This window comes from Micromys minutus (assembly GCF_963924665.1).
Source record: "Micromys minutus genome assembly, chromosome: 17".
NCBI lineage: Eukaryota > Metazoa > Chordata > Mammalia > Rodentia > Muridae > Micromys > Micromys minutus.
This window is the reverse complement of record NC_137952.1, coordinates 38,974,823-38,990,969: the sequence shown is the minus strand read 5'-3', so window position 1 is coordinate 38,990,969 and position 16,147 is coordinate 38,974,823. Positions and strand designations below refer to the sequence as shown.

The 16,147-nt window shown below is 40.0% G+C and overlaps 1 protein-coding gene across 5 annotated transcripts in view; it reads left to right on the top strand.

The window, feature by feature from the left end:
• Positions 1 to 779: 779 nt before the first annotated feature.
• Positions 780 to 16,147, top strand: part of GPCPD1 (glycerophosphocholine phosphodiesterase 1) — a 45,515-nt gene continuing 30,147 nt past the window's right edge. For 2 of the 5 annotated variants that reach the window (XM_080931412.1, XM_080931408.1), the window contains exons 1-5: positions 780 to 918; positions 2,463 to 2,534; positions 6,016 to 6,084; positions 10,251 to 10,344; positions 12,594 to 12,678. In XM_080931412.1, coding sequence (XP_080787538.1) covers positions 6,036 to 6,084; positions 10,251 to 10,344; positions 12,594 to 12,678 — 228 coding nt within the window. In that variant the 5' untranslated portion in view covers positions 780 to 918; positions 2,463 to 2,534; positions 6,016 to 6,035. Of the gene's footprint in view, positions 919 to 2,462; positions 2,535 to 6,012; positions 6,085 to 10,250; positions 10,345 to 12,593; positions 12,679 to 16,147 lie in introns of all 5 variants that reach the window. The other 3 variants (XM_080931409.1, XM_080931410.1, XM_080931411.1) reach the window with 3 other exon arrangements.

The window sequence follows — 16,147 nt, the reverse complement described above, 5'->3', positions numbered from 1 at the left end:
AAATGGTAGTTTGACTAAATGGTGATTATAGAAGAATAGAGATCATAAACATTCAAAGGAAGTAGACTCTTGAAAAATTTCATCACTTAAGTATGACCAACAGCAGAGAAATGAAGAAATGATCTTGGGCTGATTTAGGGTTGGAGGAAGATAAAGAGATAGACATATAGAGATAGAGGAGGAAGGGTCGTTTTAGAAAACAGAACAATTCTAGAGAGGGTCTCAGGTTTTATTTATTTGTTGACTTATTGATTTATTTGGAGTTTGTGACAGCAGGCTTCTAGAAGTCAAAGGGAGTCTGGTCTCTCCCATGTGGGTCCCGGGGGTTGAACTCAGATCTTCAAGCTTGGTGGTCAATGCTTTTATCCACCTAGCTATCCTGGAGCCCTTGTTTTAGCTTTAAATGTTTAGTCTGTGATTGTTTTATAAGAAAAGCAAGCTTCCAGAAAACACTGGGCTCCCTCACCTTTCTTTTCTAGACAGGGTCTCACTTTATAGCCCAGGCTGGCCTCGAACTCGCGGTCTACTTGCCCGGTGCAACCTCCCCCAATAGGGGGAATGACAGATACACCACCTTGGCCCTCACTGCCTCAGCTAACCCCGACCAGGTGGGCTCCGCTCCATGGCCACCTCAGGTCTCTGGGCCCGCCTTCCAGGAACGCGCAGCCCGCCCCCCCAGCGGCGCGCGGCCTCCGATTGGCCAGGTCAGGACCGGGCGTGACGTCAGGCCCCGCCTTGCCGCCCTTCGACCCCGCCCCGCGGGGAGGGCTGGCAGTTTAGTCTAGGGCAGCTGAAACCGGTTTGCGGGGCGACTGGAGCTGGGCTTGGTGCTGCCGCGAGCCACCTAAGGGAGCGCTGGCGAGACGCTGACGCTCGGCTTCGGCGGCCGCGGCCCAGGCTCTCGGCGCGGCGCGGCAGGTGAGGGGGGCCGGCGGGCGGGCGGGCGCTCACGCGGACCGGCGGACGGCCTGGTGTTCCCGAGCCGCGGTGCGGCTGGAGCCCCGGCTGCCACGCGCGGCCGCGGTCCCCCGAGCGGCGTGACCCAGGACAGCCGCGGAAATACCGGGCGGAGGATAGGGGAAACAAAGAAAACCGGCGGAGCTGGAGCCGAAGCCCTCCGAGCCTCCCTTCCTCGGCGCTGGCACTGGTGACTTTGACAGCTGCTTATTTCCCCAAATTGCCTAGACATGAGTGCCCACTAAAAGAAGCTCCGGGTGACAGCCCAGCCGAGCGGGGAGAGCCCAGGGCTGCCGTGTGGCTCCTCGTCGGTGCCCACGGTGACGTTTTTTAGGGCTGCGGTCCTCTTGGCGTCGCCGGCTTGGAGACACTGGCTGCCCGGTGCTGCTGCTTCATCTGCTGGGTCCGGCCAGAAGCGCGAGGGGGTGGGGGGAAGGAAGTCGGGAGTTTGCCGGTTTCTAGGGATTCTTTGACTATGCAGGCAGCATGGTTGGGTCTGGTGTCTCACCCTCTACTCTTGTCGCCTGCCCTGGGGCTCCCGATCACTTAACTCTGCCCTTCAAGTTGCTGCCTGTTCCATTTCTAACACAGAAAGGAAAAAAAAAAAAAAAACAAAAAAACAAGCTGTCAGCCTCTTCCCTCCCCAGTTGTTCAATGTTCTAGAAACAGCACAAAATAAAACTGCTAAATTTCATGCAATGGCTTATATATGGGGGGTGGGGGGGCGGGAATCAGTGCTCTAAACAGAATTTAAGTCTGCAAAGATAGATGCAGGAAATATGGACCCAGAGAATTGGTAAATACAGAAGTAAACAGTAATATTTGGTGTGGACACGAAGTTGATGGGTGACTCAACTGTTTATAATAAAGTACGATAAATACATGAAATGAAAAGCATTTGGAAAAAGCCTACTGCATGCCTAGAGTTGATGAAGATGCTAATTTGGCTTAAAGAACTCTCCATGAGCCCTTGCTTAATGAAAAGCCCATTCTTGTCTGCATATGTTTAAAATATTGACTGAAAGTATGGAGGTCTGAGAAATGGGGGACATAAGGACCACCTCCCATCCCCCTCATCCAGCATGGGCAGACATCAATTGGTCACTTAACCTTTTTCTTTATTATAGAATATTCTGAGGATCCGAGCTGCTAGAATCTAGGAAAGATGGAGAATTGGAAGTTTTAAGAGAAAACACAGATGTTCTTTTTGGCCAGAAATACATGCTTTAGCTAAAAATACCCACCTTCAGTTCAGCTGTGAACTAAATATTCCTGTACCCTTGGTTAGCTTAAATCTCCAGTATGTTTCCCAAGCTGATAAACTAGCTGGGTCCGAAACTAGTTAGGTCTACTGAAAATGTTCAGCAAAGTTATTTTGCCAGGAGGAACTGTGAATTTTGATGTCAATAAGTTACAGTGGTGTTTCAAAACTTGAGTCTCTTAACAAAGTTCAAATGGGCCAGACACAGGCAGCAGTGCACAGCTTTTTTTTCCCTTTTGCACAGAGGTGGAGGCAGACTGCTCTGTGAATTCAAAACCAGCCAGCCAGGGCGCTGAAGTGAAATCCAGCCTCAAAAGTAAGCAAATTAAGTTAAATTAACTGCTCAGATTCAGCCGAAAGTGCTGTTTAGTATACATCTTTAGACAGTACAAATTGGAAGTTTCGTTGGGTAAAGCATTACCAGAGCCAATATAACAAACTTGTAGTGTGCAGTAAGGTGATAGGTGAGCTGGGTATCTGTCTCAGCTGGGTTATGCAGTGACTAGCATTTTTCACTCTTGTCTTTCATGTGTGTCTGAAAGACCTCCTACATCCAACTTGGGATATTTTTTGATTGCTTAGCAGAAGAAATAAAGGTAGATGTGTAAATGTTGAGATCCCCAGTAGGACAGGTACTTTTCTAAAAACACTGTCACTGCTGTTTTGGAGGCAGTTGGGTGCCAAAGCTTCAGTCCTGCACCAAAATTTTGGCCTCTGTCCATGGTCAAGTAAGCTGCCAGTACAGCGGCTTCCCAGGCTTCTGCTTGTTGCAGCATTGCATTTTTAAGGAGTGGGAATTGAACTAGATTGCTGACTTTTATTTACATTGATTGAATTTGTTATAGCCAATTGATAAGTAGTTGGCCGAATACCAACTCTGAAGTCTTGTAGATGAAATTGCCTTTAGTTTAGAGTTACAAACACTGGGTGAAAGTTCAGATTACAGTGAAAGATTGATTGACAGGCTGGTTAGACTCAGCAGAAAAAAAGCTTGCTGAAAAGCCTGAGGGACTCAGGCCTAAGTTTGGTCCCCAGGATCACTCATGGTAGGAGAGAACCAACTTCTGCAAGCTGCCCTCTGACCTTCTCATATACCTTGCTTCTCTCTCCTTTTCTCCTCCCTTCCTTCCTCCTCTCCTCTTTTCTCTCTTAAACACAAAGAGAAATTGAAGTTGGTTATTTAGTCGTGTTGCTGAGTTTAGTCTGTCTCTTAAAATTAATTCAGTGTGCTGGATAGTGGTGGTGAGCGCCTCTAATCTCAGAGGCCCAGGCAGGCAGATCTCTGAGTTTGAGACTAGCCTGGTCTATAGATTGAGCTAGAACTACAAAGAGAAACCCTGTCTCAAAAGACAAAAGTTATATTCATTCAGTAACCTTAAACCTTTTTGGTTAGATTTAGGATTTTCTTGTTATAATTTGGATCTGTTAAATGGAAGGTTGCAGTATCTCAGTGAACCATTTTACTTATTAGAAAGTGCTTGCATGTTCAGGGTTTTGTCAACTATCCTAAAAGAACTGTTGAAGTATTCAGATAGCCTAATCCACACAGTTCTAGCACAAGCACAGGATGTATGTACATGAATAGATCTTGTTTACTCTTAGACACAGAAAAATCAAACAAGGTATCTTATAAATTATTTTGCTCACAAACAAGTTTTTATCTTGGAGTTTTTACCAAGTTTTTACCAAGTAGAGTTGCCAAATATGATATTATTATTAATTATTATTAACCTTGTTTTACATATACACATAAATATATAAAATAGATACTGTACATTTATCAAATAACTTTCACCATTGCATCTTCTAATTGTAAATGTGACAATGGGTCTATAGTTTCTAGATTAAGCATAGATTCTTGATTACTTACCAGCCCTCTTTAGGTGTTAGAGATCAGGTTTTTGAACCTCAGACCTGTTATTTATGGAGGATTGCCCAGTCACCATGTGATGTTAGCAATACTATTAGCTTCTGCCCACTAGATTCTATAAACATCCCTATTCATAAATAAAAAGAAATGTAGCTGGTAAGTTAAGGGGCATGATACTGAATAAGAGTATGATTGGCATTCTTTTAGAGACCTGCACATTCCTGCACAAAAGTATTCTTTTGGGTAATTATTTGAGTAGTTATTAAAATGTGTCACAGTATAAAGAACGTATACTTAGTTTAAACTTAGTAACTATTTTGATGTATGTGTTTGTGCATATGTATGATTTTTAAAAGTAATTTCCTGCCTTCCCTTAGTTATTTAAAGTAGGCTATGATAAACATACTTGGCTAAGTCTGGAGGTGAGGGAGAAAAATTTAAAAGATATGAATAAAAAGGCAAGGGACCTCAGTGTGGATTTCTGAAAATAAAATCTGCAAAGTGAGGAAGAATGTCAAAGTACAGAGAAGAGATTAGAAGCCAGAACAGCTGTGTGATTTTTGAAGGATGTTGATGACTAGAAAGAATGCTGTGGCCATAAGAACATCAGATCAATTTTTTTTTTGTAATAGTTTGTAGTTGAGACTAAAGAATTTTAATATGCTGGTTCTATGAAAAAAATCTGAAAAGACTTAATTTTGAAGGAAGATTTGTGTGGGTAGCCAGTTACATTATATATAAGAAATAGATTCCAAACCTTGTTGCCAAACCAAGTTTCTGTTGTACCTTGTTTTTCCTCTGTGGGGTTTTCTTTTCCTTTCACCCTAACCTGGACCTGGCTAAGAAAGATATGTTGACTTAGCACAGCTGCTTATCAGAACAGAAAGTATGTGCCAAGAGAATCTTAACTCCCTAAAAAAAAAGTTTGGACACATTGCTTTCCAATATTTCTGGTCCATAATGTGCTTGGATTTTTGGGAAGTATGTAACAAAACCAAAAAATCTAGTCTTACTAGATACTGAATACAATCAATTGTATATAAGGAATTTGAAATGACTACTTGAATGTTTTGGTTGTATCCTTTTTTCCTATTTAACCTTTTTCTTATCAAAGTTACTTTTTTAAAAGATGAAGGCAGGCATAAAGTTGAAAAGGCACTAGAAGGAGTTGGAGTGAGGTAGTATAGATAACATCAAATTGTATAAACATTTGAAATTTTCAAAGAAATTATTTTAAAAGTTAAAAACGATTGCACAGTTATTAAATATCTTTTAATTGAGACAAGGTTTCTATGTAGTCCTGGCTGTCCTGGAACTCAGAGATCCTCCTATGTCTTTTTTCTGAGAGCTGGGATTATAGGTATGCACCAATTAAATTGTTTGGAGACAAGATTTCTCTTTGTAGCCCTGGCTGTCTTAGAACTTACTTGTAGACCAGGCTGGCCTTGAACTGCAGACCAAGCTGTCTCAGCCTCAAAGAGCTGCCCTTAAACGCATGAGCCACTACCATCCAAGCAGTGGAATATTTTAAAAATGTTTTTAAAATTTATTTAAGTGTATGTACATAGAGAACAGAGGTTAGAGGACAACTTTCAGAAATTGGCTTTTTTCTACTTTTACTGTAGACCTGGGGATTGAACTTGGGTGGCAAGTGCATTTGCTCTCTGAGTTACCCTCTGTGTCTCTTTTTCTGTTAGATAGTGACTCATGCATTACAAGTTGGTTTTCAACTCACTTTGTAGTATGGATAACTTTAAATTTCCCTCAGTGCCCCTGTGCTAGGTTTATGTGGTGCTGGGGTTTGAACCCAGGGCATTGTGTATACTAGACAAGCACTATCAGTGAACTGCACTCCTAACTTTATTGTGTACTCATGCTAAAATAACTTAATTTTTTATAGTTAGTAATTCTTTTTTCTTTCTAGCAGAAATCCTAAAATCCATCAGAATGACACCTTCTCAGGTCACCTTTGAAATAAGAGGAGCTCTTTTACCAGGTAAAGCTTTACTTTAAAAATACTCCTTAAAGTGAAGTGGACTTTTTTGTTGTTGTTTTTAAAGTAATCATTTGAAAAGTCTTCCCCCTCCTTAATGTGTATGGGTGTTTGTCTGCCTGTTGTGTATATAACCTGCAGAGGGCATCAGATTATCTGGATCTCCTTAGGATTGTTGTGAGCTAATGTGTGGACCTTTAAAAAGCATCCAGTGCTCTTAACTTGAGCCATCTCTAGAACCTTCTCCCTTCTTTATCAGGGCAAAAAATCATATCTGCCGTAGAAAAGTCCTTTTTGGGATTCTAAGCATGTCCATCAGTGTACTTTGTTTTCAGGTAATACCTATGCTCTTATTGGCATCCAGCAGCCTGAATTGTTTTCTGCTTCACAGATCATGCCAGCATGGCAAAGTCCTGCGTTTGCCTTTTCTTTACAAAATTCCACAAAGACCTCGCCTTTTTAAAATGTTATCTTGTCTACTTCTTTTTAAAGACAGGGTCTTACTTTGTATTCCTGGCTAGCCTAAGACTCTTGACCACAGAAATCCTCCACTAACTCTAAGTCTGATGCCAGTGCTACCAGCTCTATCACCTGAAGCCTGGCACCGTATGTCCTAGTGCAAGGGTGTGCTGGTCCACACCTGTGCACACGCGCTGCTTCAACCACACTTCCTCTTGGGCCCAATTTTCAAATGGAAATTTTAGATGAAATTACCGTGTCAGTCTTGGCTGTCAGTCACATACTTAGAAATAGCAAGTTCAAGAGTGCACCACCCCTCATGGCATCTTATTTTAGTGCTGTTAAGGAAACAACGTTTTTGCTCAGATAGAGATGGGTATTTTGTTTGTTTGACAAAGGGGATTTGTCCTCTCATAAGGAAGTTGAAATTTGGCTAAAACTGACTTATTTGCTACTTGTGAATTTTCTTTTGGCTTCATTTTTCTGTTGTCTGTTAAAGTACTGTGAAATAATTGGTGTGAGGTATTATGCCTGGGTGAGAGTCTTGCTGTTTGCTGTGCCCTGCTTATATTGGCTGCCTTTCAGTTCCTCAGGTCTACTGCTCCTCTCCATTTCCTCTTTTGAGATCTTTCTTTTTTTCAAAATATTTTTTCCCAAATCTTTTTTATTTTATTTTATTTTTTGCCTGAATCTGTGCCCTTTAACTCTCACTGTTATCAAGGTGAGGAAGGTGAGAGGGCCTCTGAGAAATTTCCTCAGGTTCTAGAGTGACAAATGCTAAGCTTTATGAAAACATGGTCATGTCTTGCTGCTGAATTCTTGAACTGAGCACATAGCTTGGTACAGATGAGGAGTAGAGTAAATGTGTTCAGAGAATAAATGATTGACTCATTCTGTATGGCTAACATGTTTGTAGCAACCACCATAGCAACTGACTGTGTGTGTGTGCATATGCCTTATGTTCAACCAGGAAACCCACCTAATACAGCTTTACTCTAGGTAGAATTCTTCAGATGATTCTCCAAAATTAATTGGAGGTTTCTACACCACCTTTGGTTAATCCATTCCCATAAAACCTTCATATTTATAATTAGCCGTCATAGCACCAGAGCTGGGCAGATGTCAGCCTGCCGTTCTGTTCTGTCTATTTTCCTGTCAGTAACCCTGAGATATCACTTGCCATGTTCTGCCTGGGCCCCTCCTCCTACTCCACCTGGCCAGCCCTCATGACCATACTCCCACATTCCATATGCCTCATGGTGTCGTCTTCCTTCCTCCTCTTCTGTCTCAAGACTCCAACCCAGGAACCAAAGCTCTGAAGCTCCATTTACCTCTTTTCTGTAGGCTATAGATATTATTAACTAATAGTTTTAAACTAAGGAATACAGCAAAAGCTGCTAAACATGAGAATTCACTCATAGGCAATTAGACCTTTGGGTACAGAATTTAGTATTACAATATGAAGCAACAGACCAAACCTCAACAGTCTTCTTCTTCTTCTTCTTCTTCTTCTTCTTCTTCTTCTTCTTTTTTTTTTTTTGTCTAAATAAAGAGGCTCTTTCTCTTAAAATGCAATACAACATACAATTGGAACAATTATGGAATAATTATGGAAATTATTAGGTAAGAGTTAAGTTCAGTCTGCTTGTATTTGGCAACTTAGGAGAAAGTGTTCTATAAGTACCTATCCTATCCTGGTGAGTTTAGAATTTTGTATCTAAATAATTTTCTATCCTAATTTGTATTACAATATCTAAAAACATGTTCTTGGACTTATGTGAGAACACTGTTGCTGTTTTCAGACACACATATCAGATCCCATTACAGATGGTTGTGAGCCACTATGTGGTTGCTGGGAATTAAACTCAGGACTTCTGGAAGAGCAATCGGTGCTTTTAACCACTGAGCCATCTTTTAGGCCCAAAACATCTTTTTAAAACTTAAACAACTTAAGCTTCTATCTAGTAAAACTGTCTATCTAGTCTTCAACCCCATCAGATAACTAAGAGAATAAATATTACCTGAGTATACAGGAAATGCAGATACACAGCTTCTAAAAATTATAGAAATGACAGACAATTGACTGCCAGGACAGTCCCCAGTAGTCTCTAAAACATTAGAGCATCATCTTCAGCCAGAATATCTGACAGACCTTTTGTGAAGCAGGAATAATGAATGACTTGTTTACCCTGTCTTGGCAAAGCTTGGCAGTCAACGTCCTTGCATCTGTTTTTTCTTTCTGCACAGAATTCTGTCTGCAGATAAAGTTAGGGTGTTTTCTTTGTCTGGTAGCTAGCTTACCACATATGATACCATCTCCAACTGCAGGTCATTTGATGCTCATCATTTTCTTCCAAGTTGAATGGGGTGCTGCCAGGAGCTGACGTGTCTCAATGTCAAAGCCTTAAATTAATAAAAGCATCTTTAAATTCTGCAATTTGTGAATCTCTGAGGTTTTTGAAGACCATCTGTCCATTCATGGCATATATGAAAGAAAAAGCAGTTGTTGTCTGCCTCCAGTTCAATCCAGGATGTATATTTTTGTGATAATCCAGACTAGTATGACATGATTATGAATTTGGCCATTAACTTGGCATTTTTTAACCATCTCTAATAGTTTGCCATATCAGCTATTAAAAGGACTGGGACTAAACCTTGTAATTTTAAGTGAGTTGCATATGGATAATACCTATACAAGATTTGAAATATACATACATTATGTTGTAACAAAATTAATCTTATATATTTATGTGCAAACATACTGATGAAATGTTAAACCTGTGTTATACAATATGAACAAGTCCTACTTGAGAATAGCAATAACTCTAAGTTGAAGAGTAGATTCAATGATCTACCCTCTTGATCTATTATTTCTATATGATTATTCTGTATGTAAGTTCTGGAATTGGATACAGGTAGTAGAGAATAGAATCAAGGCTTTGTACATGCTACAAACAGTTCTCATGTTTCCATTGCCTTATGTTCTACTTTTGAGAGAATTGTAAGCTGACAGTTTAAGTTAGCAGGTGAACTGACCAGATGAACTGACCAAAGTAGCTACCTTTCCAGACAGGAAGGCACTTAGTTTTAGGGAGTAAAGGGGAAATGATTGATACCCATGGTAGATGAGAAGGGAGATAGAGAAGCAGAGGAAGGTGTTGGAGACTCCCAAACAAGCTGTTAATTAATATTTCTCTAAAATTCTTAGTTTGTCTTTAGTAATCCAGTATTAGCACTCAGTAACAGTAGTGCTATTAGGAGGTAAAAACAGTTGGATCTCTAAATCCATGGTCAGCCTGGTTTGCATAGTACCAGGTTAGTCAGAGCTGCACAATAAGATTCTGCCTACAAAGCTCCTTTGGTGTTTATTTTTTGAAATTGGAAACTTCTGTCCTGAGTTCAATTTCCAGCAACCACATGGTGGCTCACAACCATCTGTAATGGGATCCTATGCCCTCTTCTGGTGTGTCTGAGGAGAGCAATAGTGTACTCAAAATAAATAAAATTTAAACAAATAGTTGAACAAATTAAAAAAAAAAAAAGCTCATTTCTGTACCTATTTCTGCTGATTCTGATATGGAGAGATAAGTTTTGATTGAGGCTTCTTTCTGGACTCAAGGAGACTCTGAAGACAATGGCAACTTCTCTTCTTGCTTCCTAAAATTGGAGAGTTTCTTTTTGGAAAAGCCTAACAGCTCTTATTTCTTTAGGAGAGGTCTTTGCAATATGTGGAAGCTGTGATGCCTTGGGAAACTGGAATCCTGAAAATGCTGTGGTTCTTAATGAGAACGAGACAGGAGAAAGGTGAGTGCAGAAATGCCAGATTACAGAGTAATTGTGACATTCACATTATAAACCTAGGGACTGCTGAAGTATTCTGTGTATAGTTTCTCTTTCAGCTTAATTTATATAAGTACACTGTAGCCATCCTCAGACACACTAGGAGAGGGCTTCAGATCTCATTAAGATGGTTGTGAGCCATCATGTAGTTGCTGAGATTTGAATTCAGGACCTCTGGAAAAGCAGTCAGTGCTCTTGACCACTGAGCCATCTCTCCAGCCCATTGAGCTCGCGCTCTCTCTCTCTCTCTCTCTCTCTCTCTCTCTCTCTCTCTCTCTCTCTCTCTCTCTCATCTTTCCTTTTCACTCTGATTTTCTTTTTAAGTTGTATTTGTTTGTATACTTACTATTTTTTCATATGTGTTTAAGCTTACCCATGCTGTGGCTTGTGTAGACAACTTGCAGAGTAGTTCTTTATCATGTGGGTCTTGAAGATTGAACTTAGGTTATCTAGCTTGGTGGCATACGTCTTTACTCTTTTGGTTTTTTGAGATGAGGGATTTCTTTGTGTAGCCCTGACTGTCCTGGAATTTACCATATAGACCAGGCTGGCTTCAAACTCAGATAATTCACTTGTCTCTGCGTCCTGAATGCTGGGATTTAAGGCCTGCACAAACACCCGGATAACTGTTTCTATCAGCCATTTTACTAGCATCTTCTAAAAACATTATATATTTGTTTGTTATTTATTTACTGGACAGGATCTCACCATATAACTTTGGCTGGCTTGGAACTTGCTATAGGCCAAGGTGGCCTTAAACTGGCAGATATCTGCCTGTTTCTACCTCTTGAATGCTAGGATTAAAGGTGTGCCCTATCATTCTCCAGTTTAGCACATCTCTCACAGAAGAACTAAGTTCAAATCCTAGCATGTAATGGACAGTATTTTGAGACTGGATCTTAACTTACTCAATGTACTTGAACTCACACTATAGTCCAGGCCCACTTTTTTCTTGAGCTTACAAATGTCTGATATCATCCTCTTAAGCAGAATCACAAGTGTATGCTGCCAAGCTTGGCTGAAACCACCTTCTCGGAAGAATGTGATATTAATGAGTAGAACATGCACTTTGACTCCTGAGCTACAGTCACTAGCAGCATTAAGCTCAGTATACATCTGTTACTAGTGCAGTGAACAAGGAAAGGATAGATCTAGGTGTATGCAGTTAGCTGTAATTGGGCAAAGCTCATGGATCCAGGTCTTAATTTCCTACTCTTCACGGCATAGTGGTTAGGATAGAATGAAAAGATGTCAATAAAGGTGGCACTTATTGTAGTTATGAGTTACTGGTTGTCCTAAATACTATATGTATACATCCAGTGCCCTGTGACAAGTACCAGCTGAGATTTTTTTTTTTTATAGTAGAGAATAGAGTTTATTCAGGTCATGGGGGAGTTAAGAGGGTGGTAGAGGCAGAGAGAGAGAGAGAGAGAGAGAGAGAGAGAGAGAGAGTAGAGGAGTAGAGGAGTAGAGGCTGGCCATAAGCACGTAGAGGGAGAGGGGGGAAGGGAAAGGGAAGAGGAGGGGTAGGGGTGGGAGAGCAAGGCTGCAAGAGCACAAGAGCAAGCGAGATTTTTTTAAAGTTAATTAAAGAACAAAGAATAGCTAGGATTGAGACTATCTTGACAGTGTTCATGGTTCACTTATGACCTGAAGGGTGTACTCCAAAACCTTGTAGTAACATGAAGCATCTCTGGTTAAGTTAGACAAGAAGATGGACAGTAGTCACTCTTGTATTGCTTTTCAGAGTTTTCTAGAGTTCATGTGGCGATATGTGTCTTTTCATCCTTTAAATCTCAGCTCAGATAGTATTTTCATTGGTGATTCTACTCCAAAGCTTCCTCGGATTTGGAATTTGTAGTGTTTTTTTTTTTCCTGAAAATTTGTTTAACATAGGATCTTACCATGTAGCCTATGCTTGCCTCTGAAGTCCACTGAGACCTTAGCTCAGAATTTTTCTGCCTCTGCCTAGGATTACAGACCTGCTCCACCCCACCTAGCCTTGTTAGTTTAGTGTATGTGGCTTGCTTATATAGATTTGTTCACCGCCACGGGAGAGCAAACTCTTTTGGGGCTAATTGCTGCATTCCCACTTCCTGCTGGGCAAGCCTAAAGTTAAGTCATGGGTGCAGTCCTAATTTGGAATGTGAATTTTCGAGTTTTTCATACATTTTACTTTGATACTGATTTCCTTTTTTGTCCCCACCCCACAGTGTGCTGTGGAAAGCAGTGATTGTTCTTAATAGAGGAGTGTCAGTGACGTACCGCTACTTCAGAGGCTGCTTTTTAGAACCAAAGGTATGTTTTCTTTATATACTTTTTTTCTTTCTGTAGGAATTTCCATGGTAGCAAACTTGGAAACATTAGAAGTAAAATGAGCATGTGTTGGTCAAATAAGGAATAGAATCTTAATATCATTTTAGTACAAAAACAGAACCAGGTAAGTACCTAGTTCACAGACATTGTCATGGGGTTTTTGAAAGACATATATAGTATGTGCTGCAGTGTCTTAACCAGTGTTATCTAAGGTGAGCATTTTTTGTAACTTTGTAAACTAGTTACTGCTTATAGGGTTGTAAATTTTGTTTTTTGTTCTGATACATTGTACAAATACATTTAGAGAAGTATATTTAATTTTTTTCGTGGCAGTCATCTATCCTTTAGTGACTGCATTATTTATTTAATGCTTATCAAAAGAGTGATTCCTCTTGGAACTTCCTGTACACATTGCTGATCAGGCAGGGTCTTTGAAAACTTTGAAAGTCTATTTATTAGTCCTCAGTCGCCTGTCCACAACTTATTTTAGGACTGTTTTCATTCTCAGAGCAGGAATATATCAGCTTGTTTACAGACATCAATTTATTTAATGAAAGATTCTCTCCCTTCTGGTTTTTACCTTTGCCTCAATTTTGTATGTGTGGGAAACAAACTTTGGATTAGGCCTTTGGGAAATTTTATTTTCTTTGATACTTTTGTTACATATGAAAAATAGTAGTGACCAATGTTGCTTTACTCTCTTAACTATCATACAAACTGACAGATCACTCCAGCTGTCTTTTGCACCTACTACTTTTTTTTATTACAAAAATATTACGTAAATAGAATTTTAAATAAATATTCATTAATTGAACTTGAATTACATTATGGGTGATCATTGTGTTGGCTTATCTTGACAATAGTCTAGCAACAAAGAACATCTGTTTACTTTGTCTAGGGGTTGTACCTCATGGTCAGGTCTTCCAGTTCAAATTGAACACTGTGGATAAACAAATCACTCATGTTGTTAGAAGGCTGAGTCCCAGTGTTTAAAAACTTTATGTAATGGGAAGTTAATTTTTATTTGGAAAAGGGAATCTGGAAAGTAAAAGCAGTAAATCCTTTGGGCATAGTTACATAAAACTATTGTCAACACAGGCCACAATAAACCAACCTGTAGTGTTCTCATAGAACATTTCACCAAAGGCAACAGATCAGTGCACTGATTCCTCTCGGAAAATTGGCAGACTTCTGCCAAACAGTAGCAGAATTTTCCCTTGTAATACTTGCAAAAGTTTACAGTATATGTTGGTGAGTGTGTTTCTTCAAGTAGGTGCTTGCTCTGTATCGTGTACACATGTACCATGTGATGCAGGGGCTGCCCTGGTAAGTATGTTTTTCATGGACTAGAATAAATAGCTACATAAATCCCCACACATACCTAAAGTGACACTTCTAAAAGTTGGTGTGTTTTTAAAACAAAACGTTTTTGTTTTTTATTATAATTATGATGAAACTTTGTCTTGAGTATATTGCCAAAAATGGTAGACATATACAAGGAATCCTGAATCATGAAAGTATACAAATGAGTGGAATTTCTATCTTAAGAGTATTAGGGTTGATAGGAAAGCTGAAGTAGGCCATAAGAGTGGGTCACTGGGCAGGAATTGTGGGTGGTCTAGGCAGTCACAGAATTTAGCAGCTGAGCTTGTGTTAGCTCTTCACCGTTAGATGGATGCCAGCTCTATCCATAAAGTGAAGGCTTGGAATACAAGCTTCCTGGGTCCTACTCATCCCTACATTTTTATTGTAAGCAAATACAGGGTCACAATTCATGTTTTTCCCCCCATACTTTGCTTTTCCTTGACGTGTGTTTTTAGTTTTTAAGAGTTTGTAAAGTCCCCTTTCTCAGTTTTTCTGTTTCTCTCTCTCTCTCTCTCTATCTCTCTCTCTCTCTCTCTCTCTCTCCCCCTCCCTCCCTCCCTCCCTCCCCCCTCCCTCCCTCCCTCCCTCCCTCTCCCTCTCCCTCTCCCTCTCCCTCTCCCTCTCTTCCCTCCATGCACACACACACACACCAGTGAGTTTAGTTGGAGTTACTTATAGGAGCATGGGTGAAGGGTTATTAACAGAAGAATGAACAACTTGGCAGTGTCTAGACCACACAAAATATTAAGCAACATTGTCAAACTGGAATACAGGGAAGGGAGCATATTGTAAGCCCCCCACCCCTTTTTGGTTTCTCAAAGCTACATGTTTGTTTTAGAAGTTACAAAATTAAAATAAAATGAATGTGTTGCATTTTAATAATATTACAGGTAGCAACTGTTCCCTTTATTTAAATATAGTAAACAAAGTTGAACATTCCTAGAATAGAACAGCTTTGTGTTCACAAAGAGTCCATTGATTTCACAACTTCACGAAATATGCTTTAAATAAAAGATTTATTTCATTTGAGTATTTTGCCTGTGTGTCTGTATGTCTGTTCACCTTGTGTGTTTCTGGTACTCCCAGAGGACAGACAAGGGTATCACAGTTGGGACTGGAACTATGGTTGGCTCTGAGCTAGCTAATATGCAGATGCTAGAAACTGAACCTTGAATCCTCTGGGAGAGCAGCCAGTGTCTGTTGACACTGTTGAGCTGTCTGTCCAGCCCTAAACTACTTTGTTGAGGAATTAATTTAAGTTTAAGGAATTAATGGATTATATTCTAGACTGAATATAATTTTTGAAGAGTTTTTTCATTTTTGTAAAAACACCATTATGTATTAAAAGTATCAGACTTCTACAATGCTAATACTCATATTTAATTCATTACTAAATCTTATTAGTGTAGCTTGTCACTTTGTAGAGTAGCTTCTTTATATAATACATACTCTTAAGATCTATCTTCCTTTATTTGAATCATGTTCAGATGACCATTTTATTAAATAATACTGAGTTTGGTATTGTAAAGTAAAAAGAAAAAATCATGTTCTCGTGCATGCCGGTCTTTCCTTTAAATTTTGGGAAGAAAGGAATCAAATTATATTTTAAAGTTTTTCCTCAAGCAGAGCCTTTTTCCTCAATCAGTTTAGCTTGTTGACACAAACTAAACATATCTACATGTTGTTCTTTTGTTCTGGTACTTGATGTAATTGAGTACTAGCCAAGTATTCAAGAAAGTAACAAGGACTCTTGCCTCTTGGCTCTCTTGCTCTCCCACCCCTATTCCTCCTCTTCCCCTTCCCTCCCCCCCCCCACCTTGTGCTCATGGTCGACCTCTACCCCTCTACTCTTCTCTCCCTTTTCTCTCTCTGCCTCTACTACCCTCCTAACTCTCCCATGACTTGAATAAACTCTACACTGTACTAAAAAAAAAAAAAAAAAAAACCACAGAAAAGAAAAGAAAGAAAAGAAAAAAGAAAGAAAGCGAATAGGAATTAAAGAGATGGCTCAGTGTTTAAAGGCACTGAGATTGGTTTCCCAGAAACCACATTGGGTGGCTCACAACTGTGGGCCCCACGTCAAGGG